This window comes from Salarias fasciatus, chromosome 11 (genome assembly GCF_902148845.1).
Source record: "Salarias fasciatus chromosome 11, fSalaFa1.1, whole genome shotgun sequence".
In the NCBI taxonomy this organism is placed as follows: domain Eukaryota; kingdom Metazoa; phylum Chordata; class Actinopteri; order Blenniiformes; family Blenniidae; genus Salarias; species Salarias fasciatus.
The window spans coordinates 5,221,337-5,248,789 of record NC_043755.1 but is presented as its reverse complement, the minus strand read 5'-3'; the positions used below and the strand labels follow the sequence as shown (position 1 = coordinate 5,248,789).

Genomic DNA, 27,453 nt, shown 5'->3' with positions numbered 1-27,453 from the left:
GCATTTTGCAGCTTAACGGTGTGGGAGATGTCATTTCCTCCTAATGATTTTCCTGGAGGTAAACTTTTACTGCTGTGAGAGCCCCGCCCCCGACACCACCCTCAAATTGGTTCACGAGAGGCTGAGTCGTGGCCTCTGACCTCAGACACACGCTGGCATCCACCTGCCATCAACTCCTTGGTCTGAAAACGCACACCAGTCACGCCACTCGGTTCGTGGTTTCACACATGCATTTATATGCATCTCATATCGGTGAATGAGTTTGCATAAACCTCAGCTTTAACAACAGAGGGTTCCTCCGACAGCAATAAAGCCAAAATATTAAATAAATGAAAGAATTGAAAATGTCTAAATGAGATATTAATCCTCCCTATTCGCTCACTGAGATTTACTAAATGTGGCTTTGACTGAATTTCAACAAAACACAAAAAATGCATTTATGGAGCAGAATTTTACTTAACTGTAATCTTTGATCATTGTTCTCCATTTGGTGGAATTCCTGTGTGAATATGTAAATAAGTAATTGAAATTTCTAGAGCAAATAAAATGTGACAGTTAAACATGTGATCTTTCATGTGGGCGTGCCCCAAAGGGACATTTCTACACAAAATGTGTGTGAGTTACAGCCGTTTCACAGCTAAATTCCTGCTACTTGGACTAACATCGTGTAACTCGCGCTCCTCATGTCGCGCTCTTTGCTTCTTTTCCTTTCACTATGTCCAAATTAAACACAAGGCGCAGAGCACTCTGATAAGGCCATCTGTTCATCTCTAACTCACAATCCCTCTGTACTTTTTCTCATTCTCCAGTGTGACATTCTGCTGCCCCCTCGGAAGCCAGCCACAGCATTTGAGGTACAGCTTCTTTGCAAACCTCAAAACTTCCATTTGTCTGACTGCTCTATAGTGTAGTGTTAAATCGGTGTCGAATCCCATCAGTGAATGACAGACAGGAGCAATAATACTGTGTGACACTCGACTTGTCACCATGGGTGTAAGAAAAACACTTCGGTATGAGTGTGATGCCACAGTTTAATTAAAGTTTATGAGGTTCCTGACAGTCCAACACTGCCTACAGATCAACGTGATCTTAAAATTCAACCCCACTCGATCGAGACAGGAACGCATGCACACGAGCACGCACGCAAACGCAAACAGTGTACACTCCACCCCAGCCCCTCGGCCCATGGTAAACCCCAAATCTGACTATGAAAATGAGCTTGTGCTAAACTCGTGCAGCTTAACAAGTAGAACTGGGGAAGAGGAGGAGAGGGAGGCGAGGCGGGGTGTGAAACGGTCAAAAAGGTCAACTAATCAAGAAGAGGGGAAATGAGACGAGGGGTAGAAGAGCTGCAGGGTGTGGGGGTGGCGGGGGTGGAGGGGGTGGAGGGGGGGGGGGACTTGCGTTGAGAGGAGGACTTAAAGGGTTACCATAAATGACTGTGAAATGAGAATCTGAGGAGGAAGCAACACCGTGCAGCGAGAGAGAGAAAAGAAAGGAGTAAAAGACAGCAGTAAGGGAAAAGGAGGCAAGAGAGAGGGACACCATGAAATGAGAAGAGTTGAAGGTAGTGAAGAGAGCATTCTATCGTACTGTACTGGCGCAGAGAAACGGGAAGATGTGAGGGGAGGAGCTGAATACAGGACAGCTGAGACTTTGGGGAAGAAAAGGATAAAATGGAACGAAAAGAAGCATGTGGAGGTCTGGGGAAAGTAAAAGGAAGACTACAGAAGAGATGAAAAGGCATTTCTGAGGTAGACAAAAGAATGGGATAATAGAAGGACGTGTGAAAAGAGTGAAAAATCTTCTTTAGGCGTTTTTAAATCCTGTCAAAGAGGGTACTAAAGGCAGTGAAGGAGACAAAGAAGATGAAAGACACACATAATAGTAAAAAATATAGCTATGAGGAATGAAACTTTAAAAGGTAGAGGTAGGGCGTTCCACAATGTAGTGGCCCCCACACGACTAAAGCAGCACTTTGCTTTTGAAAATGATGTCTTTGTCATAAATAACATATCTGCGTAATTAGCCAGGAAATTATTTCCAGAAAAAACTAGAAGATTCACTTCAGGCCCAATCAAGACAAAAAAATGTTTGATCTTTGAGGGAATGTCAAGATTCTGAAAACAGAAATCCAGGTGCACACAAAGTATTGTTTTATCATTCAAGGTTTTTTAAAAGTCTGGACAGCCACCGCACCCTTTTTATTTATTTATTTTTTTTTTTTGAGCAGTGGTCTTCCTCAGGGGAGTGGTGCTTGTGAGTGTTGCACCCTGGCTCTTTAGTAAATCTCTTCTGCTAATGAGTATCCTCCCTGCAAACGTTTCCTCCGTGCGCCTAGAATATTTATCACAATTTACCGGGAAATTCGCAGCAGCCATCAACTTGTAAAGCGTGTGTATAGATCATTTCCCTTGCTGCGACGTGGCCGTTAGTGGCGTCTTCAGCGGATAAGGATGAAGAAGAAGAGGTTGTCGGGATGAGTCAAAGGACAAAGGGCAGCACAGGAGAGCGACATAAGACACAGCAGAGTGGAAAGGTGATTCATTCAGAAAGGTCAGGCTTCTTAGCAGTCCCTAATTGGATTAATGTCATTATTAACACACAATGTTTGTAAAGGTGAGGGTATATGCTTCCATCAGATTCATTCTCCACATATAGGAAATGAAAAAATGATTGCGCTATGTATTTAGGCAAGGGCTGGTGGCTGTGCATGAGTCAGAACGACTCCCTTCCCCCCACAACTCTTCTTCAGGCCCTACAATAATTTTCTCAGAGATCTTATCAACACTCCTGCTTGCAGGGAAGGTACAGGAGCTGAAACTCTGATCAGTTGCAAGGCAACACAGAGAGAGTGCGATAGAGAGAGGCCCAGAGATGGCAGAGGTACTTCCAGTATTTTACTATAGCTGCTGCAAACTAAAAGTTGGATATGGCTATTCAAAAGTCATTTCTGCTAAATATCTGTTATTTTCACAGCCCACTGTCTTGGCTGGACAGTTGTGCAAGCGAGTCCTGGAGTAGAAAACCCCCAGCAACATTAAAATGCAAAATGCTCCAAAACAGACACTGTAAAATCCGTCCTTTAATGATGCTGGAAACCAGGTCAGAGAGTAAAAAATAGAGAGGGAGTGACAGAGGTAGAGCCTACAGCACAGACACTGCCTTCACACAGTGCCCCATCCATAATGAACAGTGTCCTATCCCAGCTGAGGCGTAGCGCGCGATCCCTCACTAGAGAGACTAGCGAGACTGGAGGGAGACTGGGATGAGACAAAGGGGAATGGCCACATTAATTACACACACTCTCCAGGGGGAGCTATCACCGGAGGCCAGTGGAGGGGCCGGCCGAGAGATGGAAAGACGGAGAAAGATAGAAATGGAGATGATAATGCTGATGGAGTACCCCATGTGTCTCCGGTGAGAGGGAGTGTTTGTCCTTAGCAGCAAGAGGCCTGCTGGCTGCTGAGTTATGTCACAGTGTTACTAATGGGAGCTGAACCTCCAACTGCACACAGACACACTCATGTAAGTCCACGCGTGTGCGTGCGTTTGTGGGTGCATGTGTAGACACGTCTACTGGGTGGGTGGGTCTGGTTATGTCAAGGTGGATGTTTGTGTATGCCGGGAACTCCAGGATGAATGTGCGGTATACGTGCATGCTTGTGTGCATTGTTGCATAAGTGTGAACTCTATATTGTCTGGGGAGGTATGTTGTGTGTGTGTGTTTCTTGATGTTTATGATGTGCACTTACCCCTGGTAGTGTTTTCTGCTCATGAAGAGCGCTCTGGGCTTTCAGTGCCGACTCTCTTGCACAGTATGTCAGAAACGCACATCCTGTCAGACAGAAAGGATCAGACAAAGAGAAAAAGAGGTGGAGAAGAGTAAAAGTAGAAAAGGTCAGTGAATGGCTCCAGCATTTGTCATTCCTTATCTCCGTCTCTGCATCACTCCGTACAAACACACACATACAGTCATACACACACATACACAGCCAGACACACACAGACATACACACACACAGACACACACACACACACACACTGCCATAAACAATTTAAATCATGTAAATGTTTCCTTTTCTGATGTCTCCCCTGATTATTTGTCCCCTGTTTTGAATATCACAAGGATAATTTTGCAAGGCGATCAAAATATGAAGAATCATGCATTGTACGGTAACTACTTTTGACAACAGCATTATGATGTACTCTAGAGCAGAGAAGGACACTCCACGGCACGGCACATTTCAGAACGGCACGGCACGAGTCAGCACACATGACAGCACCACAGACGTGTGCACGAGGCTAACAAGGCCTTACAGGCTTGCCACTGTCAGGTTCCTGCCCTATACTAACCACTATGCATGCCTCACGATCACTCAAAACACTCCCTCTGTTCTCCTATGAGCTGTACCTGTGTCTGTGTGTGTGAGGGAGGGGTAGGTAGCAGAGCTAGCTGGCCAGAGCTGTTTACTACACCTGTCACCAGCACTAAGACAACAAGATTAGCAGCAGGTTAGCATCCCAGTGACATCTCAGACCGACTAACGTAGATTCAGATTAAGAAATAAATTGAGGGACAAATAAGGGACGCGACAGTCACACAAAATGTACATCTGAAGAACTGAGGAATGACTCACATAATGTCATAAAGACAGAAAAAATGTGAGGGATGATTAATCTCACACACGCCGACACACAGAAAGGTAGAACAGCACACACATTATGACACACGTGTATCTTATGGTCCTCTCATTGCTTTTAAGAGGGGCTTAGAGTTGCCGTAAGGATTCTCAAAACAACAGATTCTTTCCCTGGTGCCACCCAGGCTTACAGGCCCATTACACTGATTGGTGCATACAGCCTAATCTGGTCCATAACACACAGAACCCCAGGTCAGCATGTGTGAGTGTGTATGTGCGTGTTTGAAAGAAAGAGAGAGTTTGTCTCTTTAGTTGTTAATCACCATCGGTAGTTACTCAAAGTCGCCTATCATTCATATATTAGGAGGATTTCAGCCTGTATTTCACTCTAAACTTAAGAGTCACAGCTTGATCATTTGTCTGTGAAGCATATAGGAACATTTTACACATTTTAGAGCATTTTTTTTCCTAAACGGTGCCCAATCCTTGTTGTCACAGTCAAACTGATTGACTGTGTGTGCAGTGACTGAGTCTGCTTGCCTGTCTTCGTGACTTGCGTTACAGTATTAACAGAAAATGAAGACAAGAAGTGCTGTGACAGTTTCCATGGTAACATGTGACACTCAGCGCAGAATAATCCACCCATCTATCTGTGTTACTGTTTGTTACTTGTCTGTCATGTAGCATTCGCCTTTCTATTTCTCTGCCGTCTTTGGGCTTGTCTCGCTTTAAGCAGTGTTACATGGGAGATACTTACCTTTGTGCATGCCAGTGTATGTGTCTTTAATCACAGTTAGCTCATAGATCTTTCCAAATTGCTCAAGATAGGTTTAGGTCCTTCTCCTCCAGATTCCGGGAATCTGCCCCACAAATAACTTGATGGCGTCAGCCTCCTTCATCAGGACAAAGTAAAGAGGACAACTGGGTGCTGAAGGGGACCAGGGGGCGGGGGGGCAAACAGATCAGTAGCAGGTATGGAAATAGTGACGCTTGAATGCTTGATGAGCCGTTGGGATGGAGCTGAAAAAAGCAGAGAGAAAAAGCATATAAGACTTTAATAAAAAAAAAAAAAAAAAAAAGGAGTCACATTATTAAATATTCATGCAGAGTGGGGTTTAGCCATGACTCAATTTATGATTTCAATAAAAATAAATGTGTAATAATATCCATGTGTATCTCCATGGGTTTTTTCTTTTATTAAGAAATGTATAAAGTATATTATTGTATCAGTAAAATTTAAGCTCCAAGATATCAAAAACAAGAAACAAAAGCAAAAAAAATTACTATATCTATTTGTGACAATAAATTGATTTTCTCTGTGTTTTAAAAAGTAAATATAATGAACTAGTTATCATGAGTTTATTTTGCCCAGTCTGATGACAAAGGCATCCAGTATGGCTTCTGGTAAAACAATTATGCAAATGTTAATTAGCCAATCAAAAATAATAATGGCACTTTAAAAGAAACAAAACAAAAGCAATTAAATACACATAAAAGAAAAGTTCTGTAAAGATGCATTACCTTTAAGTGGCTAAACGGCGCTCGGATCTCTGCCACATGAAAGAGAAATGAAACAACATGATTGGGGTAAATTATTGCAATAGAGCGGTTTCTTTGTTTAGGCCAGCTGTAGGTTACAGCATACACACGGATGTCATGGGGCTCCCCTTTGCTCTTTGTCCGATCCCCCCCCCCCTCCTCAATGTACACACACACACACACACACACACACACACACACACACACACACACACACACACACCACACTCACACACACACCACACACACAACACACACCACATAAGCGCGCGCGCACGCACGCACTGACCAAAACAACACATGGAAATTAACGTGGTACAAACATCACGTTCTCACCGTTTGCAGATAACGCAGAGGTACCGGTGATAAATTCGGGAGGGATGCTCTCCGCTGGGTCCCCGTTGTTGTCCTCGTCCCGTCCGCCTTCCTCCCCTCACTGGATGCTCTCCGCTCTTTGTGCCTGTCGTGCTCTTCCTCCTCCTCCTCCTCCACCTCCTCCTCCTCCTCCCAGTGTACAGATACTACAAGCTCGGAAACGCGTATGTGTGTGGCTTTTTTTTTTCCCGAACAAAAACCCCGTGTTCCCTGTCTCCGGGACCGGACGAGAGGAGTCCTGGCAGGTGAAGCAAATCTCAGCCTGTCACGGGTTGCTCTGAAAATCTCACTGGACTTCAGAAAGAGTCCACGCTGGATGGAGGTGGTTAGTTTATCACTTTCACCAGAGCCCACGCCTAATTCCAGTTTAATTACCAAAGTGATAACGGGCTAACGAGCGGCTTAATTTCCTCTCACTTACAACTGTTTGAACTTGCTCGCTCTTCTTTCAGCCGCCTTCTTCAAGCCTCGCTTAACAGTGCCGACCGTCTACCGGACGATGCTCGCTAATTCCTCGAGTTATTTGCTATTTTTGTGTGCGTGAGTGTGTGTGTGTGTGTGTGTGTGTGTGTATCGTCTCTCTCGCTCGTGCGTCCAACGGCAGTGTGGCTTTTAACGTCCCGTGGCTACCGGCGTCTCTCCGCTCTCTTTCTCCCCCTCCCCCTCCTCGCACCAAGCGGTTGCTAGCGTGTGACGTAACACCCGGGACCGTCAATCAGCGGTCGTGCCTAACTCAAACGAAAAAAACAAAACGACTCGCCCTGAGCTTGGCTAACTGAAGTAGAATCTTCACAAACATATTTATAACGAAATGCGTGCATTGGAGGAAAAGTTCGTATTTTATTGTAAAAAAGTGCTTCGTTTTTAGCATTCTTCGCGGCGGTATCTTTTGAGACACTACCTAGGAGACACCGTGCGCGGAGCCGCCTATTGTTCTCTCCGCGAGCCCTGGCCTTGGTGCTGAAACGATGCTTCTTGACGTGAAGCCGAAGCGCGCCGCCGATGACGAGCACGCAGTCACGACTACTACAGCTGTTCACGCCCGAGCCCGAAATCACGCTCACACCACACAGAGTGAAATGTGTGACAGAGGGAAGAGAGATAGCTCGGGGTTGGAGTTGGCCTACTTTACAGCCTGTACTTTGGGAAGCGACAGACATTGGCCTATTGCGCTGCGATATGTACAAAACAGGCAGCCTCCAATTCTCCTGCTTACTAACGACACCCTCTTCCCGTTAGGATCCTCGTCGATGGGGTGTATGTTCGTGCACGCAGTCCCGGAATGAGAGAGTGAAAAGAGGGAGTCACAGGGTTCATGGTAATTCACTCCAAAAGGTCACCATCTGCCTGCCTTGCCTCGTGCCCTCTGTGAGCCTGCATCCTCCACCACGTTCATCCACCATATAGAACACACACACACACACACACACACACACACACACACACACACACACACACACACACACACACACACACACAAACAGAGGTTTGCATCACCACACTGGGGGCCGTCGCACAAACCGAGCACCCGGCCAGGACAGGCACGCAACGCCCGCTGCGCCCTGAGGATGTGCACGGTGAGCAGGCAGCGGGGCCGCACGCCACTGGAGCTGTTAAGCCTCCCTGCACGAAAAAGAAGGAACTTCTGCAACTCACGCAAGTGCAGGCAAGGCCATGTAAGGATGCGCAGGAGGGAACGATCCAAATACTGAAGCTCTCTGCAAGCTAAAAATGGAGATCCTCATTAAACTCGGATTGTTTTAAAGTCGCTCCAAACAAATGCAGCCAAGTTTCAGCAGGTTCTATTATTTTATTGTCTGTTGCTGAGATTGCATTAAAACATTGTCGGAGTATACAATCTGGAGCCACATGTGGAACTTCAGCCTCCGTGGCTCACTGTCCCACAAATTCCATGTGAATTTGTTTAATATTTTATTGACCTTTTTTGGACAGGAATACTGTAATCTTTTCATGGTAGTAAAAGAAAAACGTTACCCTACAGTACAGTGAGGTGATAACTGCAATACTTGATGTAAAATAAAAATGCTATACAATAGTGTAGTGGTGAGATGGTCCCTTGAGTTGGGGGGAAACCCCAATGCTTATGTTTCTCCTGTGCCTTCAAGGTTTTTCTCTCGGTTCTACATGTCCTGGAGGCCAGTTTATGTCCCTGGTGCCCAAAGGCACAAGAGTTAATGTGACTCTCTGTCTCGCCCTGTGGTGGACAGGCAACCTGCAGATGCTGCTCGCTGGGTTCACTTATTGAAGTCTGTGACCTTAAGCTTTACAGAAGATGGATCCAAATTTCACTGCAGAATAAAGATATTCAGAGGTTGCTTTATAAATCATCATAAAACCACGACTACTCCACAAAAAGAAGCAAAGTTTTTGGGAAAATCATGTGTATAATTCAGTGTGGACTATTAAATTTTCGGTTATTTTTTGAAGGTTAAATATGCATTCCAGACCGTTTAGTATGAAGGAGGCCAAATTGATTCTTTTGATCATAATTCTTCCTGACATCTGTTCTGCACATACTGTTTTAATTATAACACAAAAATAAAAATCTCTTGTTCCCACTGAGGGCAAAGAACTGACAAAGAACTCCAATATCTATCGGTCTGGGGAGATAATGTTGCATGCTTCCCTGATCCTACACAACAGATTCAATTAAATGTGCTTCCTCTGAACTCTGATCTTCTGTTTTTTTTTTTGTTGTTGTTCCCAACATATTCCAGATATTATCTATTTCTGTAATCCTGCATGGATAGCAGTCTGAATTCATCTCAAAGTTTGAATAGCACAGCTTTTTCACACATTCAAATCATCAACGTGTTTTTAATATCTTTAAAATGTTTTCACCCCGAAGGACACTCATTTTTGAGGGAAAGCTGAGCCTGGCTGTTCATGTAATTGACTCAATAGCGCCACTATTTGGACAGAAGTGACAACATCACCTTTACACAGCAGACAACAAACATGATACAGACACCCAAAACATTTTCTTGAAACGTAATTTCAGTTTTATTTAAAATGAAGCTTGGAGATAAATTTTTTTCCACACTGTCTTCTTGCATGATAAAAAAAAAAAGTCTGTGTGCTGATAATAGTTTCATAAACTCTGGTGGTAACAAAAAATACTACAGCTCCTCAAAACAGAAAATAAATTACACGTTTTGAAGATAATAGATAAATTACTATCTTTTTTGTTTATATATAAAATGTTATATGTACTACAGGAGATTAGCGACAAGACTGACAAAGAAAACAGTCACACACACACACACACACACACACACACACACACACACACACACACACACACACCCACACACACACACACACACACACACACACACGCGCGTACACACATCCTATAACAGTTATATGACAGTTAGATGTGAATAAATGCAGTCTACAACTAGAGCTCTGATAACTTTCTTACTTTGTTCTACAATATAGGCACCATCTATATTCAAAGACATTATAGACATTAAAACATATCTGACAAATATACAGATTTCTCACCTCTGACTGAGTATATGTCTTAGTGGGAGGTGGGGAGAGAAGAGGAGAAGAGAAAAAGAAACAAAAAAAAAACTTTAAGGCAATAGAAACAGCATCAAGAAGTACTTACACACATATACAGAGGTCACAACTTTGATATGCAAAATAATAACTTTTGCGGTCAAAGCAGATTGGCTGCATTTGATCCAGATCATAAATAACCACACTCAAATACTCTTGGAAGAAAAAAAAATCATTATTCTCCTCAAGGTTTCCTATTTCTGACTTCACCACATAGGACAGATACAGCAACCCCTCCCAGGATGCTGCAACATAAAGATGCTTTTGATCGGCAGGACTGTAGCTATTGTAAAATTTGACAAAAGTAGCACGTGTTTTGTCAAAATGTTCTCTATTTTTCCTTACGGTCAATAAATCTTTTCTAAGGAACAAAACTGACGATGAGCTTATTGTGAAAAAAGTACTGATTTCTGTGTAGTAAAATCCAGTATTTTTGGTACGTTGACATTTGCTATTACAGCAAACTGAAAGGCACTGAGTCCTTCATATATATTTAGATCGACTAAAACTATCACAAATCACAACGTCGAGTTACGTCCTGACCTTGAGAGTGGGGGACCCCGGTTTGAAACCCAGTTGCGACATGAAGGTGATACAGTGTAAAAACTAGCCAAGTCTATAGTCTAAGATACAATGACCTGCTCTGTAAAAGCGAGCAGCTGAATACACACTTTACTTTCAACTCTGCAGTCCTGAATATTTATCCTGCATTCAAAGAGTGTAAAACATGAAAGCTGGGTTTTGTTCATGCTTTTTGCATAATACGCTATTACTATAAATGGCTGTAGAGCTCCCAAGGCAAAAAAAAAAAAAAAAGCATTAATCTCCAGTTGGATGCTTCAAATTTGTAATATTTGGTAAATATTAACATACAACCTGGTGTTTTAGCTGTTACACATAAGGTTTAATACTGAGGATTATTTGATGATTCATATAATCTCTATGACACTTACAATAAATTCGGTTTTAAAAATGTGCGTTGGAGCAAAATCATACTGTATTAATTTTTGTGAGAATTTTTTTAATCACTAATTAAAAAATAAGAAAAAAAATCATACTGGGAAAAAGGCATAGCCCTGACCCCCCGGAGTTTTCCTTTATAAGCTCTCGCATAGCATTTTAAGACACTTTGTATTGACAGTGAAAACACAGTAAAATAGTACTTTCTTATATTTTCTGTTGTCAAAACTTGAGAACAACAGTTTCTTCTGCTCTTAAAACTCATTGAAAAACATTTTTTTTCAGTGAAAATAGGAGTGTTAGAAGTTTAAAAAAAATGCCTCAATGTAAAACCAATGGAGTATTAACTGTCCAAAATGTGTGCTGCTTAAAAACCATATTTTTGGGGGGTTAAAAGTCACATCTCTTTCCTTGTGTCTACTTATATTTGGTCACTTACTGCCGTGGTCACCCCCACTCCTTTGGTTTTCCTGCCCAAATACTGAACAGCAAAATGACACGAAGGAAATATATTTGGCAAACAAATAAAAGACAAACAATACGTAAATAAAATCCTTCTATCTTGGCCGGGGGGAAGCCACTACGTTTCAGTAGGGGACTTATGTATAGATCTATTCCCGCAGACATATCACTATAGTATACACAGCTTATCTGGCACTCATGGGAATCATTTTTCGAGCATAATTAGTGGTATGTATGTCTGACTACAACTGCTTTAAGATCCTCTAAATGAGGAGGAATCCTAACAAACGCTAAATCTGCTGCGGAAACACAGCAGTGTTCTCAGTGAGCACCTTTCATTATAACCTATCAGTCACCGAAATGAGAGGAAATGACAGTAAATGCCCATCGAGCCCTGTGTGACACATTAGGAACGGCTAAAGCTGACGCACGCTGTAAACTGAAGCAGGCTCGGTGGAAGCTATGTATCTGAGGAACCATAACTGTACACAGAGTACTTACTGGGAAAGGTAACTGGCTGCTCTCACAGTGTTTAACCTGAAGATTCAGGGGAACGTGGCTAAATGTTATTTGAATGCCATCACATGTCTACTCTGGCTCTTCGTTTCTACTGACGCGTCATTTCAGGGGTTGCAGGCCCCGTTCGACCTGGCCACCGGCTGCTTGTTAACCACGGCCGTCTGCGGTTGGCCGGTCAGTGCCTCTTGGCCCGCTGGGCACTCTGGGCACAGGAGGCACAGCAGGCAGTCTTGTAATAGGAGTAGACGCACAGCCTGGCCTGCACCACCATCATGCAGTTGTGACGTCTGTCCCGGCAGTTTTCGTCTGCGGAGAGAAGGCGGGAGAGATATTAGCCGAGAGACAGACTCCAGCACACCTGCCTCGTAAATAAACACCGACCTGGGACCCGCGGGCTGCAGGGTATGATGTTGCAAATTTGCTCCTGTTCAGGTTTGTTGCTGGGGTCACAGTCAAAGCTGTGCTTTTTATCCTGTGTGAGACAGCGGACCTCCCGCATCTGTAAGCCCTTCCCACAGGACTGCGAGCACTGAGAGGAAAAGAACATTTCAAAAAAATAAAAATAAAGGTTAATATGAAAACTGACAGCGGCCTGATGGAATTCTGTTCTCCTCCCCGTCCTCTTGTCGCTCACCGCGCTCCACTCTGTTGTGAACCACTGTGGCCTACACTCGCCCATCTCGCACTCCTGCACAGCGGAAGGCTTGTCCAGATGAGCACACTCAGAAGCTGGAACCACGGTGAAGTCCGCCGCCATCTTTTGGACACAGATGATGTCTCGCCGCTGCGTCCCGTTCCCACATGGGACATTACACTGGAAACACAACACAGCTCAGTCACATACGGCGGCTGCCTGACAGAAAAAAAAAACTAGTGAGTGATATGGACCACAAATGGAAACATTCGAATTTTCTCTTTTGTTTTAACTGAGCAATCCTGTTTTTTAACCAATATAAGAAGTCTGGAACTTTCACCAACACTGGTTTGTATCTTGGTCCCAAATTGCAACAAAGCGCAGCAACACTTGCTGTTTTCATCTTTATTTGAATTCACAAATTTAAGCAAATGAGCGAACAGTGAACTGTGGGTAACTGAATGGTGCTCTCAGCACGTTCAGAGAAGCTGAACGTGCAACGCAACATTTCTCACACGCAGCGGTCATCATCTGTACAGTAGAGAGGAGTTCGGAACGCCTCAAAGTAAAAGTGGAGGCTGTGCTGCTAGTGTCAATGCTGCTATAATTTTAGAATAACACAAAGAAGCATTAAAACTTAAATAAAACAGCTGAAAAAGGTGGTTATTTTGGATTGTTTTGAGGTCAAAGATGCATTTTCAGATATTGGGATGACACTAATGCTTGCATTTAGCAAGAAGATGCATGTTTGCTGCACAACATGTTTGATATGGAATAATGCTTTGTTTTCAAAGTTCTCAGGAACACAGTGTGAAGGCCGCTCTGTTTTGTCTGAAGTCACTTGGAAACAGCGTCTGCTAGTCTCGTGAGATCTAGCTATATGAGATGGCATGGCCGGAAGTCATGCCAGAGTCGGGTTGGATTCTCTCCGGAGCAACAGCCTTGCTCTCAATCAGCTGATTTGTGTGTGCTTCCTCTGCAATCCTCAATAAATCCTCCTTGTGCAGCGTCAACACCTTGACTCGTCATCTTTGGCTCTGATTCACCAAAAATTCCACAACAGTTTGGGGGCTCGTCCGGGATCTAAACACAACATAAACGAGGTGAGTGCAAATGTTTCCTCTGTTAAATATTTAACTCAGGAAGTAATGCCTTACCTGTGGGGATGTTTGACTAGATAAAAGAACTATTTCATAGTTGATTGGAATTGTAAAAGCAAATTTCTAAACATAAAGAGCCAAAGATGTCCCTAAATTTTTGATTGATTTTTATCAATCAACTGCTAATCATTGATTAGTAACGATTGGGTTGTAACAATAATTTAATTCTAACTTGGAACTGTGGCTGAGAGAGCTTAGGAAGAGTTTCTAGACTTGGAGTCTGGACGGCCCTGGGGGCCACTGGCGTGGAAGGGCTGAGTCCCTGAAGCGACTTTGTTTTCACTCGGATTGGATCCGAGATTGACGCACCGCAGAGCTTGGGGGGTATCTTAATATAGCCTCTTCACCAGGGCGGGCCTGGTGCATGTAACAGAAGGGTTGATGATTTCCCTAACGGGCTGACCTGCACTGTTGCAACTGTGGGTGGCGTCGCGTGTGGAAGTTTCTACTGGTGAAACTTTTTGAAAACTGGGTGAGTGTGATTCTGCAGGTCACACCTCACGACTCTGACTCTCTCTTTCACGTTAAAAGAAAAGGGGGTAAATAAAGAAGAAGGTAATGATGCTGGGAGGTTGTTTAGGTTTGTAGAGGACATGTGTTGCTGTTTGTGTTGCTGTTTTGTGTGCAGTTATTGTTTGTGCTAAACTTTTGGTAAACACCAAAGTGTTAAACATAGGAAAAGAAGAGACAGGAAGTAGAACAGCACGGCGTGGTCTGATCCCGTTAAAAGTTTTCAGCAACTATTCGATAACTTCACACCGGTCGGGGTGGTCGGCAGGACCAAGATATTGGAATGTTTAGAAGAGTCACAATCTACGGCCCGAGCGATGATTTCTGGCTGGTTACGCAGACAACCGACTGATCTGAGAACACCGAGAGAATTAAAGTTTACTTTAATGCATGGTGGTTTTGATTTGCTGGTTCTGTGTAAAACACGGATTGCGACTCCTCACTCGTGCCACAAAACCGGTTGTTGAAGAGAAGTGTGAGGATAGAAATGCTGAAGAGAGAGAGGCAGGCAAAGAGAGAGAGAAAGAAATAGAGAGAGGCAGAGAGAGAGAGAAGAGAGAGAGACAGAGAGAGAGACAGAACAGAGAGACAGAGAGAGAGACAGGCAGGGAGAGAGAGACAGAACAGAGAGACAGAGAGAGAGACAGGCAGGGTGAGAGAGACAGAGAGAGAGAGAGACAGAACAGAGAGAGAGAGAGACAGAGAGAGAGACAGGGCAGAGAGAAAGACAGGCAGAGAGAGAGAGAGAGAGCGGCAGAGTGAAGTGAAGAGATGAAGGGTTTGATGAACAGGGAGGAAGAACAGGAAGTTAAGAAAAATAAGCAGGGATTTAACCAAAGGGAAGGTTTTCAACCTGTTTGTTTTGTTTCCTGTTTTTTACATGTTTAAAATAAGGAATCCATCAATGAGTCAACAAATTTGCTTGTTGAACATGTAATCTACTCCACTATTTTTAACCTGAAGTCTACTGAGGACACCCAAAATTTGAATTTATATTCAAATCATTGAATCTAAGAGCCTGTCTGATCACGATGAGTTGATTAATCTATGATGTGATTGATGATTGGTTCTCTGAGAGAGATTCACTCTGCAATCTTAAAAATTGATTTATCTAAAAATCAAATTCAACTGCAGATTAAACCAAAATAAAGGAAAAACAGTCACCTTTTCCTAAAGAGAGGGAATACAATAGAAATAAATTCCTGCTTATATCTACACACAAGACAAGCTGTCTTGGCATAGTTTTTCATTATTCCTCTGAGGAACAAACTTTGAATGCAGTATTTTATCAGATGAATCAAATAAGATGTCTGCTACTGACAACACAAAACATCCATTGGTTAAAAGTAACAATACTTTGAGCAGTTTGTCTAGAGACATGCTTTGCACTCATAAGTATTTTCTGACACTGGTACTTTTACGGGTCATTGAGCATTAATCAGTGTAGCAGTATTTGTACTTCAGTGCTAAATTTTCAGAAACCTCTGCCTCTGGAAATTTGTCAAAATAAGTTTCTTTTCTTTTCCATCTTCAGTAGGTGGGCAGAGGCCAGGAGAGCCACCTGTGAACCGTTTCCTGGATAATGCTGTAAAGCATGTGATTCAGGCCTGTTTGAGAGAAAACTGATTTCTCCAAGACTGCCAGCTGTGTGCAGGGTCAGAGGTCACTGCTTGAGCCATTGACAGGTTTGAGGATGGTTCCCTGAGGACAAACTCTCAGGATGATTATTCATGATTGTGTTAAAGAGAAAAGACAACCTGAATTTGCTGAATTTGAGAGGCAGTCTATTTTCTTTGACAAAATTTCCACACTATTTTAAACCGTCCAAAGTGAGCTGAAGAAAGCAGTTCTTTCAGTGGTTCCTCCTTATCAGACTGCTGAGGAGCCAAGGACCCTGAACAGAAAACAATCCAGAGAAAATATCAGCACCAGTGAGAGAATGAGGACGAAGGTCCACCAGTCACATTGTTTGATAGACAAATATGATAATATACTAATATGTTTTTCTCTTTTGAGTGTTTGTTTTGTTATAAAGTCCTGTACAGGCACTCGCCGCTCTGATCCACAGCCCCGATCCCCACGGCCAGCTACACTGCGCCAGCCAACCGGGAGGGAGAAGCTCTGTCAGCAGCGGGAAGTGCAGACATACACACACACACACACACACACACACACACACACACACACACACACACACACACACACACACACACACACACACAGGAGTGACGAAACTCAGATTTTAGCGAGAAAATTGTTTTTTCTATGATGATGACATGTGTGGTGATTCTCTGTTCTTCTGTTCTGCTGAGACTTTCCATACAGGAGGGGAGATGTTGTGACTGCGAAAGCAGTGGACACATTCTTGGAGATGGCTGCTCCTGGTGGCTGGCTGGGAGGAGGCTGTGGAGGCGGTGGGTTTGATTATGACGTGAAAACATCGGACGTGATAACGGCGTACCGCTACGTGATGAAAAATATGAGGCAGCATGACTGCGACAAGGTCAGGCCATGAACACACACACTGGGGGGAAGAGAGTTTAGACTTTAAAAAGTTTTAAATTCCTTACTTTTTTAGCTTTTGAATGAATTATGTGTTTTGTTTGTTTTATAAGTCACTAGGAAGATATCAGTGGGTCGACGGGCTGAACCGTCCTGATCAGACTGAACCAGAGGCAGCAGGAAGCCTCCATGATGGTCACTTCTTTCCCCACATCACTGTAACCTGAACACAGGGTGTGATGCTTCTAGTTTTAGTGAAATAGCTTTAATTATCAACCAATTGCTCAGTTGGGTGAAGAATTAAAGTTAATTAATTAAATTAATTTGTTTCAATACAGTTTCAATGAAATAACTTGGAGGTCACATTCCGGGTTTTCAAACTGAGTGAAGGGGGAGACAGAAGCTGGAGGTTTATCTCGACCTTCCCCTTCGACATAACAAAACTAGCATGACAATGTTTTTACATGACTGTGCTACAAGAATTTGTTACTGTCTATGAATCTACATTCCTAACTTTGAAATCTACTGAAATGAATTACATTTGCACCTTTATTTGATTTAGTTGGAGAATTTGTGGACTAACTATAAAGAGATTACTCAGATTTAGCATCGACTAAACCTCACAGAATCACACGGGAGCTAAATGTCTAACTGCTAGAGATAGACAATAGAATGTTTGTGCAGGAGTCATGGGAGGTATTGAATGTCTTATGAAGTCATTGAATGATTCAGTGATGTTTAGTACCGACTATTTTACACCAAGATGAAGAGGACCTGATGGGTGGACATTTTTCCAAGATTTTATAGAAATCAACTGAACTGTACTATCTACTACTTCAAAATCTACTGATTTTAAAATCATTTTGTCTTTTGGACCTCTGACTCATGCTACTATCCAGTCGTTGACCTGTCTGACCTGTCTGCTGCATTATTTTCACTCAGATTGGATCCTGAAAGGCAATATTTACCTGCATTCACCTAAAGAGGTAAATAATGCTTCACATTTGGCCCAGGCCTTTGTCTCTAGTCTGGGAGTTTATGCATCGGCAGTGAGGGGATCTGGATCTGGACCTGTCAGGTGGAACTCTGATAGAGTATGAGGTTGATGTTTTCCCACCAAAAGGTTGAAGGAAGCTTGAAGAGCCTGACACTGTTCTACTCCTGAACTGTCTCCCTGAGGGAGGCCACCGAGCATCCTGAGCCCAGCTGCAGCTGAAAGTGACGTTCCTTGGACACGTTCTGGAGGAGAGGATCTGGAGGAGAAGAACCGGTCCTGGTCTTCGGGAAGACCTGAACTGTGGTCTAATCTGCCGCTACAGACTAAAAGAAGAGACGTTGTCTTTTCTGGGTCTGGCAGAATGCTGTCGTCACTGGATTTTTGGTTTGCAGCTGTAGACTCTGTGTTCGAAACAACCACACAAGGATGTTTCTGCAGGACTGGAGTGAACAGAGACCAGGTCACAGGAGGGTCAACATCTGGAGGAAGACTAAACATCGGCCTCTGGTCGGGGATTACCTGGCTACGGACCGCCCTGTCATCTCTATTCCAGGAGAAGGGACGGTTCTCTACAGGTATTCTGGTTTGGACACATGGATCACGGTTTCACCCTGATGCTAATTTCTCTTGCAGACTCCTGACTGGGTTCCTGGGCTCCTAAATAGTCTGTGAGCAGCTGATGTTCCAGCAGAGATTATCACTGCAGCAGGTTTTGGTTCGGGGCGACGGATGCGTAGTACATGCGTCACATTCTGCTGCTGGCGAATAAAGCACAGAGTGCCTGTCAGCAGGGGGGTCGGGGTGTGAAGCCATGTTCTGTGGTTTTAATTTTACCTTGGAAATATCTGCTCAATTGAATATGTGTGAATGTGACTATGACTGTGTTACGGCTGACAAACTAACTTACTAACAAACTAACATTGACATTGATGACTGACTTTGAGAACGACCAGATGTTCAGTGTTTTATTTTTGTGTTCAATGTTTTTGCTGATTTTAAGGGTTTTTCTTTCTTTTCTTAGTTTAGCTTGATTGGACACATCGCGGCCACTGATTGTCTTTTGCCTTCCTGGTTGATTGGCCTGGACCAGGATTGTTGTTTGGCATGAAGGTATTTGCAGCTGTCACTGTCCCATGGTATGCTGGTTTGTTTAAATTGTGCATCCATGACTGAGTGTCGCTTGGTGTTTTTGTGACAGTGGGTCAGTTGGAAATGGTCGTTGAAACATAGGTAACTTAGGACATATAAAATAAAAATGACAATGCACTTGGAGGAACTGATCTTATTGATGTTAATGGAGAACATTAATATTGACGTGTGATGCAAATGAAAAGTGGTTTCACTTTGTCTGGCTTTACTGTCTCCGATAGTGAGTTAGATTATTGTTAAAATTCGAATTTATTTTGTGTCTGGTTTTGTTTAAATTGAAATTTAACAACAGGAGGGATTGATATGGAATAATGCTTTGTTTTCAAAGTTCTCAGGAACACAGTGTGAAGGCCGCTCTGTTTTGTCTGAAGTCACTTGGAAACAGCGTCTGCTAGTCTCGTGAGATCTAGCTATATGAGATGGCATGGCCGGAAGTCATGCCAGAGTCGGGTTGGATTCTCTCCGGAGCAACAGCCTTGCTCTCAATCAGCTGATTTGTGTGTGCTTCCTCTGCAATCCTCAATAAATCCTCCTTGTGCAGCGTCAACACCTTGACTCGTCATCTTTGGCTCTGATTCACCAAAAATTCCACAACAATGTTAATGCACTAACTTGAGTACAGCTTCCAGGACTCGGTAATGGACTTCTGCACTTTGGGTAGTCGTGACTGTCACTCGCTGCTTTGCTACTTTACAGGATGTACTGTTCACTCAGCTGTGCCAACTGTATCCTTTTTTTTTTTTTTTACCGCAATTCTGCATCCAAATATAGGAAAATGTTATGTTACAGAAGCAGCAGCAGCAGGAAAATTGTCACACAATTATAATGAACCCTTTCAGGACAAGAACAAGCGGGTTCATTTTAATTTCACGGCTGTAGAATTGTCAGGAAATGTGTGTGTGCTCCTGCACTTTTTTTCTAAGATAAATTTAACTTTCTATATCTGGAAATTGTTCAGTATGACTGTGATTTTGACAGCACTGAGAAGGTCACCTTATAAATGTCAGACACATATGAAAATAGGTTCTGAGTGGACTGTGGAGTTCAGTGCAGAAGTTAATTTAAAGTAGGCATGTCAAATCCTGCTTTCGGTAAAAAGATAGGAACATAAAAAGTCTTTTTTAATTTGATTGCATCATTTTTAATGTTTTGTTATGTTTGTCTGTTTTATTGAGCATAAATCATATTTTTCGTGCCCTCCACACTGTTTTCCAAAAGCACATTTTGACTGTTTCCTCCTCGGGTCCCACCTGCGTCCAGGGGCTGCTGTACCACGTGGTTGTCGCCACGCAGGGTCCTCCATTGCACGCCTTCATCTCGGCCGGTTTTTCCCCGACACAGTCCCCTCCTCCTCCCCCCTCTCTGACGCCTCCCCTGGTGAGACACACCACTTCTCTCCTCTGCACCCCGGGGCCACACTGTGCCAAACACTGACGACACAAAGTGGGAGATCATGTTGAGATTTACCGTTAAGAGCATGTTAAGGTCTTCACTCCCCCGGATGCGTGTTACTCACGGTGTCGGACCAGGCGGTGAAGTACCAGTTGGTCACACAGGGGCCCATGTTGCACTCCTCGGTCCCTTGTGGGCGGAGCCTGGAGTTGCACTCCACGTCGTTGACGATGCTGCCCTGATCACTGACACAGCGGACGCCTCGTGTCCTCCTGCCGATGCCGCAGTCCACTGAGCACTGCGGCCGGTGCATGTGAATGGAGAGAGAAACCAAAGACCCAAGATGAGTTACAAATATGTGAAAATCCTCACATTAATGAAATTAAGCAGAGAATTATTAAAGGAGGCTGCCCATGTGATGAAGGTGTACTGTTGTGACAGTAATGGTGGATGCATTCGGCCTCGTGCTGGTTCTGTGGACGTACCGTGCTCCAGTCGGAGCTGACCTCCCAGTGGGAGCAGAGGCGGAGCTGGCAGCTCTGCACCGACTCCGGCGGCGTGAGGCCGGCGCAGCGCTGGGGATGGACCATGGTGGAGCGGTCTCCGAAGCTCTGCCTGCACTGGAGCTGCCTCTGCTGCACACCGGAGCCGCAGGAGACGCTGCACTCCGACCAGGCGCTGGCCTCCCAGCTGATTCCAACATCAGACAGTTAAAGCAGACTTTTACACTCATAGCACACAAGGTTGAGAATCTTCACAGAAGCATTTGTCAAACAAAATTTTTCATACTTATTCTGAGGCTGATTTCTTCAGTTTGCAGAAATTTCACCAATTTAAAGACGTTTCTTTACATTTCTCTTTCGCTCACGCCTAATAGAGGAAGTTTTCACTTCATTACTACATCTGGATGACTTTAAAGTGCTCTTGGATTGTTTATAGGTGATACATTTTGTTTTCATAAAAAAACGGATATATTCTCCACGAAGTGTCTGATTTATTTTTGTAATTTGGAAAAAAAACAACATCTAAGGAAACAAATTAAGGAAAAATGAATGTTAGTAAAGCTTTTTGGTGTACTTTTAAGTGGATTAATTACATAGTATAAATACTTTGTCTTTCCTTGTACAGCACGGCCTTTTAAGAAATGAAAGAATGATAGCTATGTATTTATGTACGTCTACTCACAACGGTGGGCAGGGATGTGTGTTACAAGGCTCCTCCTCGGGAACAGGTTTGGCTGCAGAATCGCATTTCCTGTCCGGAACTTCTTCGTCCGTGTGTCGGCTGATGCACAGAATGACTCTGTGCTGCGATCCTGCAGACGGAGGGCGAGACGGACGCACAGTTCATCTCCATGTTCTTGTACTTGCACCCAACAGCCAGAGGAGGGTGACACCACATCACTCAAAAATAATTACGCAGATGAGACTCCTGTGTGTGACAGCCAGATGCAAATCTTGAAAGTCTGACCTTTGCCACAGGAAGCGGAGCACTCCGTCAGCCCGCCTCGCCGCCACACAAACGGCGGGTCGGTGTCCAGCGGCAGGTCAGTGCGAGGCGGAATCCGAGCGTTCCTGTTGGGGGCAGATCCCCGAGGGCGCAACCTCTCCGGTGTCCACCTGTCTGAGGAGGGGGGTGAAAACACGGAGGTGGAGGGGAAAGACGGGATGGAGACAGGCGGAGGAGCCGGAGGGGGGTTCTCTATGGACACAGTGAGGGGACCTGCAAGAGAGGGAAAAACATCGACACGAAGACAAATTAGAGCAGACAGGAAAGGTGGAAGAAAGATTAGGACGAGACAAGGAGGAAAGGACGATAAAGAGCGAGGAAAAACATGAAATATGAGGAAAGCGGTGAGTCAGAGGACTAATGAAGTCATGATGAGGTCAGGGTCTCGTGGTGGAGCAGATAGCCTCCCATCTAGGTCATAGTCACACAAATACACACACACATTTGACCCACAGCCACACCCACTGACATCCATAAATACGTCAATCATTCTCCAAGGACGTGGACCACAGGGGTGTCTCCTTCAGTAGTTTTCAAAGAAGGAATCTTAAAATGTTGATTTACTGATTAACAAGTCAAGAATCCAAGATGTGACTGTGGGGAACATGTAGAAAACACATCTGTTAAGGTGTCTGTCAGAGAGCCGAGATAAGAAAGCGGAGGTGGGACGGACTCACTGCGGAGGGGTGCCCTGGCTGGTTCTCGCTCTCTCAGCCTCTCTCTGGGTGTTTCTCTGAGCGCCTCCCTCTCCAGCTCCGGCACTCTCTCCTTCTCGGCCTCCTTCTCTACGGGGATGTAAACTCGTAGTCGATGCCCGGGTTCTCCTTGTGGAAAATGATCTGGAAAGCGAAATAGGGCGAGAGCGCAGATGAGGAACGCCCTGAAACAACTTTACGGATCCCTGTGGAGAAATGTACTTGTCAGAGGTCAGGAGTCAGGATGAGCTGCAGAATTTGCTCTCTGGCTCTGGCAGGCATTTAGTGTCACGCTCCAGCACTGCCTGCTCTCCTCGCTCCCACTCCAAAGCCCCGCAGGCTGTCTGCAAGATTTAAGTCAAGGTCATCTAAACTTAAACAGCAGGTGTCCCAGAGCAACAAAATTTTGATATGTTATATTTTGCAGCCAATGTCCTTCAGTCAGTGGTTTAACCTGGTGGTGCAGCACACGCAGGGAAATATCTCGGCAACTGGGAACAGTCGTGGTACTCAAGAAATGAAGCCAAATGACTGTGGTCATGCAAGCCTTAGCATCTGAATTTAAGCCAAAGAAAACACAGTAAAAACACCCCTTCTCTTTGGAGAGGGTCAGCTTTCTTGTTTTCTTCAGGTTTGAGTCTTAATATTGCCTTATAATATCTACATACTTGTGGCTTTTTTTTTTTTTTTTTTTATCTGCAAGTGAAGTAAGCTCTGAGATTAGATTTGTATGTACTGGCCCAGCAGTGTGTGCCACTTAAAGATAAACTTGCGTGTTATCTTGATAAACACAGAGCTTAAGTCTTCGATGGTCCTAATCTGGATGTTGTACAACCAAATAATGCAAGACTTTTTTGTCTACAACACCAAAGCTAAGCTTCTTCAATTAACAGTCTCAACCTCTTCACATAATGCAGCAAATCAACAGCATGAACCTGATTCAATTACATTAAAACTCCCCGGCTTGGCTCGCTTCACTTCATCTGTACAGCATTTTTGAGCATTCAGTCAGCTTTACAGCATCTCAGTACTGCTTTACACTTCTAATGTCTTATTTTAGTACCTGATAAGACCTTCAAATTGCAGGTGATTCCTGAGATCAGTCCTGCTATTTTTTACTCTTTCCTGCCCTGAAGTTACCAGTTGTAAAGCTGCACATGACTCCTGTTCTTTAATAAGATCTTAGCCTGCGGTAAGTGTTGTTATTGTTAAGCCCTGGATGGTCTGACGTGGCTCAGGCTGGGAGCTTTCGCGGAGCTGCATTTATTCCGACCTAATTCAGAAATACCGCTGCCTATCTGGAGGATCTTGACACAGAGCAGGAGGGCGCAGCCTCAGGCGGCTCACGGCGGCGGTATAGGGACGGTAAATATTCAGCGTCCACACACGTCCCCGTGTCTGTCAGTGATTGTTATCATTAACTTCATTTTGCCGTGGCCTGGATCATGTTTGCTTACTGGGTAAAAATAAATGCCTTCCTGTGGTCCAGTACTTACATACAGCTGGAGCTGTGCCGTGGTCGGCCCCGGAGCCTTGAGGGACTCGCCCCGCTCCTCCTCGCCCTCCACCTGCGCTCTGGGTCGGGCGTAGGTGAAGGTGGTCCCTCCTGCCGGGTACTCCCCCGGAGGGTCCACAGCCCAGCGCCCGTTCACCACCGAAACCCCCGTGCCACTTCTCATAGCTGGAGAGACCAAGGTGGAGGTCAGAATATCGGAAGGATTCAAGTTTTTTTTTTTTTTTTTTTAATTTCTGTTTTCACGGTCGGACCTTTTTTGGTCTGGAAAATACTCAGGAAACCCTGGAATGGTCAAACACATCCCAGACAGACAAACCAAGGTTGGAGGCTTCTCATAAACAAACAGGGGGTTGGTAAGACAAACACTAACACATACATGTACGCCCCTTCACTTACTGCCTTTCAGGCTCCGACAATGCTTGTTTGCCTGGACTGAGTCAAAGTCAACGCTCAATCCCACGTTCATGGGCCGCATCTCATTCCCAAAGCTTCCTCTCTTTTCACAGTCAAGAAATCTTCAACCAGGCGTGTGTGTGTGAGGGTGGGTGCAGGATTTACCCAGGTAGTTGGAGCTTGCGCGCCTCTCCGTGATGTTAATGAACGTGGCGCCGGGCGGGATATCCAGGATCTTGTGGTAACCAAGAGGAACCGTGACATTCTGGAAACTTCCCGTCACCTTCCGACAGGAGGTTTCACGCCCGCCACACACTCCACACTTGTCAATCACGGAGCCGGAGCCCAGCACCCCGTCGCAGCCCTCAGTCTGACAGAAGAAGAAGAAGAAAAAAGGGAGAAAAGACTTGAGTGAAGGCTTAGACAATGAAGGGAAAGTGGGGTAAAGGGAATGAACAGGGGCTGCGTGGGAGGAATGGCGAGGAAGGGTAGGGAACAGAATAAAACTGGCCATGGCTATTCAGATTGGTAACTGTTGTTCAATAAATTCCTGCCAGAATCAGAAAAGCAGAATTAGAACAAAATCGCAGAGTGAGAGGGGGAAAAGGCAGAAGGAAGAAAGATGCAGGGAAATGAGGCCCAGAAAAGGGCAGTTAAGAAAAAAGGACTCAGACGTTTTGAGTCTGAATGCCCGCCTTAAATCAGCCTCCAGACGGGTTCTGGAATCAGTCAACCCGAGCTCGTCATACAGAATCTGACCCTGAACCAAAAGTCTCAGAGAAAATCTCACACTGAGATCTACTTACCAGACACCGTCCCTCCACGCACACGTCGTTGGCGCTGACGTTGAAGCAGGGGGTGCCGTCCCTGACGCGCTCTGCCTGGCGGACGTAGAAGCGATAGCCGGCAGGTCTGCAGGTGAGCTCGCACTGCTTGTCCGCGCCGACTGCAACACAAAAGACAGGGGTGGTGCTTTTACTCCACCGTGCAAGTGTTTGTCTTAAACAGCGAGAGCTTGTGTAGTTTTTTTTTTTTTTTTTTTTTTTGTCTGACTAGTGTGGAGAGGAGCCAGCTGGCCGGTGAACATCTTACCATGTGGTCAGGAAGCGGAGGCCACACAGAATAACCCCTGACAGTCAACGAGTGGGAGAGATCGAGATCATTTCCCCTGCCGCACACTTGTGCGAGGGCGCCGACTGCCGCACCGTCCCGGGAGACGCGCATGCAGACGAGCGGTGTAAACATGAGCTCGGGAAAAGGTAAGATTTATGAGTGCAGCCCAATGGGGACACACAGCAGGGGGGGGGGGGGGGGGGGTGTACATGGAAAGAGAGACAGGAGGGGGGAATCAAACAGGGCACTGCCTCAAGGTTAAAAAGGAAATGAAAAGTCCTTCAGTGCAAAGGGAAAAGGCAGAAAAATAGATGCGGGGGGAATACAAAGAACCTCACAGCGAAGCGGAGAAGCAAATACTGAGTCTTGTGGTGAAATGCAATAAGCAAATTAATAGAATTAATCAAATTGTAAGGGACAGAGATTATCTATTTATAAGGCAATCATTGAGACACTTTTAATGAAGGAAATACGAATAAAAATTTGATAAAATCTTTTGGAAAAGTGCAAAACTGACCAGAAAGCTTTCACAATAGTCCCAGTCATTCCACACACACACAGTCCCACATAACAGTGCTATTTTGATGTGCTGTGATGTGATGGGCGCTTCGGTATATTTAGACTTATCAGACATAAAATCCCCCTCTATGCAACTTTCAGTTTTTTGCATGCTGCGAAGTTTTCACAATTAACCAACAGTGTCACCAGTTTCTTTAAAGACAGATTTTCTGCCCAGGAAACCAATATGATCACACATGAATTTTCAGTCAGCTCATCTATTTTGTCTGATTCATAAATACCTACATGATTAGGCTCCACTGGCGCTGAATGACCTTGTGGTTCCACTTAGAGCTTCACGTGGCGCATCCAGAGGGAGTTGACATGTTTCCCTATTTAACTGCTGTCTGGTACAAACAGCCTTTTCTCTTCATGGTTTTAACATTTTCAAACATGACTCTGATTGAGATCATTTCAAGCCCAAATTGAAATACAGTCATGACTGATTTGGCGCTTTTGCATTGAGTACACTTAAATAAATAAGATAGGGTTAGGGTTAGTAAATTCAAGTTCAAATTCCCCCAATCAACATGTCTCCCAACTCGTCATTATTTTTCTTTTTGGGAAGAAAAAGAATTACTGTGCGCAGCCTCACATTGAGCTCTTTATCTAACATCTTGCCAGATGGGTCAAGGTGCATGTAATCAATCTTCTTCCTCAAAGTAAATGAAGATTTAAATGCATTTCGAGATTATGCTATCTTCTTGAAGAACAAAATCCAATTAAATATGATTTATGGATAAACATAAGGGAAAAGGTTGTAGTTCATAGCCTGGATTTACAGGGGGAAACGTATGACTCATAGCTGCACATGCACAAACATTGAAGCAGGTCTTAATGGGATAAAGAGGAGAGAAAGACGAGGAAAACGACAGGAAGTGCTCCTCAGTGGCTCCACTGTTTATCAATTTCTTTCAGGAAAGAGATGGGGGGTCTAAAAGGGGTCAAAGACTGTGTGTGTGTGTGTGTGTGTGTGTGTGTGTGTGTAGGAAATCAAGTTAAAGACATGAGCTCACTGGTTGACTACAGGGTCAGAGATTAACGCTGAAATGGAAGCGAGGAGATTGTGTCACAGGGAATGTTCAGGGTGAAAAGGACAAAATGTGTGCTTCTGAAAATCTGACTTCTCACTGCTGTGTCACTTTTCTCTGAGAATTTATGACACAAACGCGGCCACTCTGAAACTTTGCACGGCAGGATGCTTCGCCCGCAGTTACATTTCATAGCCGTTGAAACAAT

At 44.4% G+C, this 27,453-nt stretch overlaps 2 protein-coding genes across 2 annotated transcripts in view; both read right to left on the bottom strand.

The window, feature by feature from the left end:
• LOC115397442 (CUGBP Elav-like family member 3) overlaps positions 1-5,542 on the bottom strand; it is a 23,306-nt gene extending 17,764 nt beyond the window's left edge. The window contains 2 exon segments of the mRNA XM_030103765.1: positions 3,756-3,838; positions 5,401-5,542. Of these exon segments, the coding sequence (XP_029959625.1) occupies positions 3,756-3,838; positions 5,401-5,542 (225 nt within the window).
• A 5,342-nt stretch (positions 5,543-10,884) lies between these two features.
• Positions 10,885-27,453, bottom strand: part of LOC115396441 (thrombospondin type-1 domain-containing protein 4-like) — a 45,080-nt gene continuing 28,511 nt past the window's right edge. Inside the window, 13 exon segments of the mRNA XM_030102315.1 lie at positions 10,885-12,392; positions 12,468-12,615; positions 12,721-12,900; positions 20,289-20,468; positions 20,555-20,728; positions 20,916-21,120; positions 21,616-21,745; positions 21,901-22,152; positions 22,617-22,739; positions 22,742-22,778; positions 24,131-24,315; positions 24,709-24,913; positions 25,350-25,489. Coding sequence (XP_029958175.1) covers positions 12,262-12,392; positions 12,468-12,615; positions 12,721-12,900; positions 20,289-20,468; positions 20,555-20,728; positions 20,916-21,120; positions 21,616-21,745; positions 21,901-22,152; positions 22,617-22,739; positions 22,742-22,778; positions 24,131-24,315; positions 24,709-24,913; positions 25,350-25,489 — 2,090 coding nt within the window. The 3' untranslated portion in view covers positions 10,885-12,261.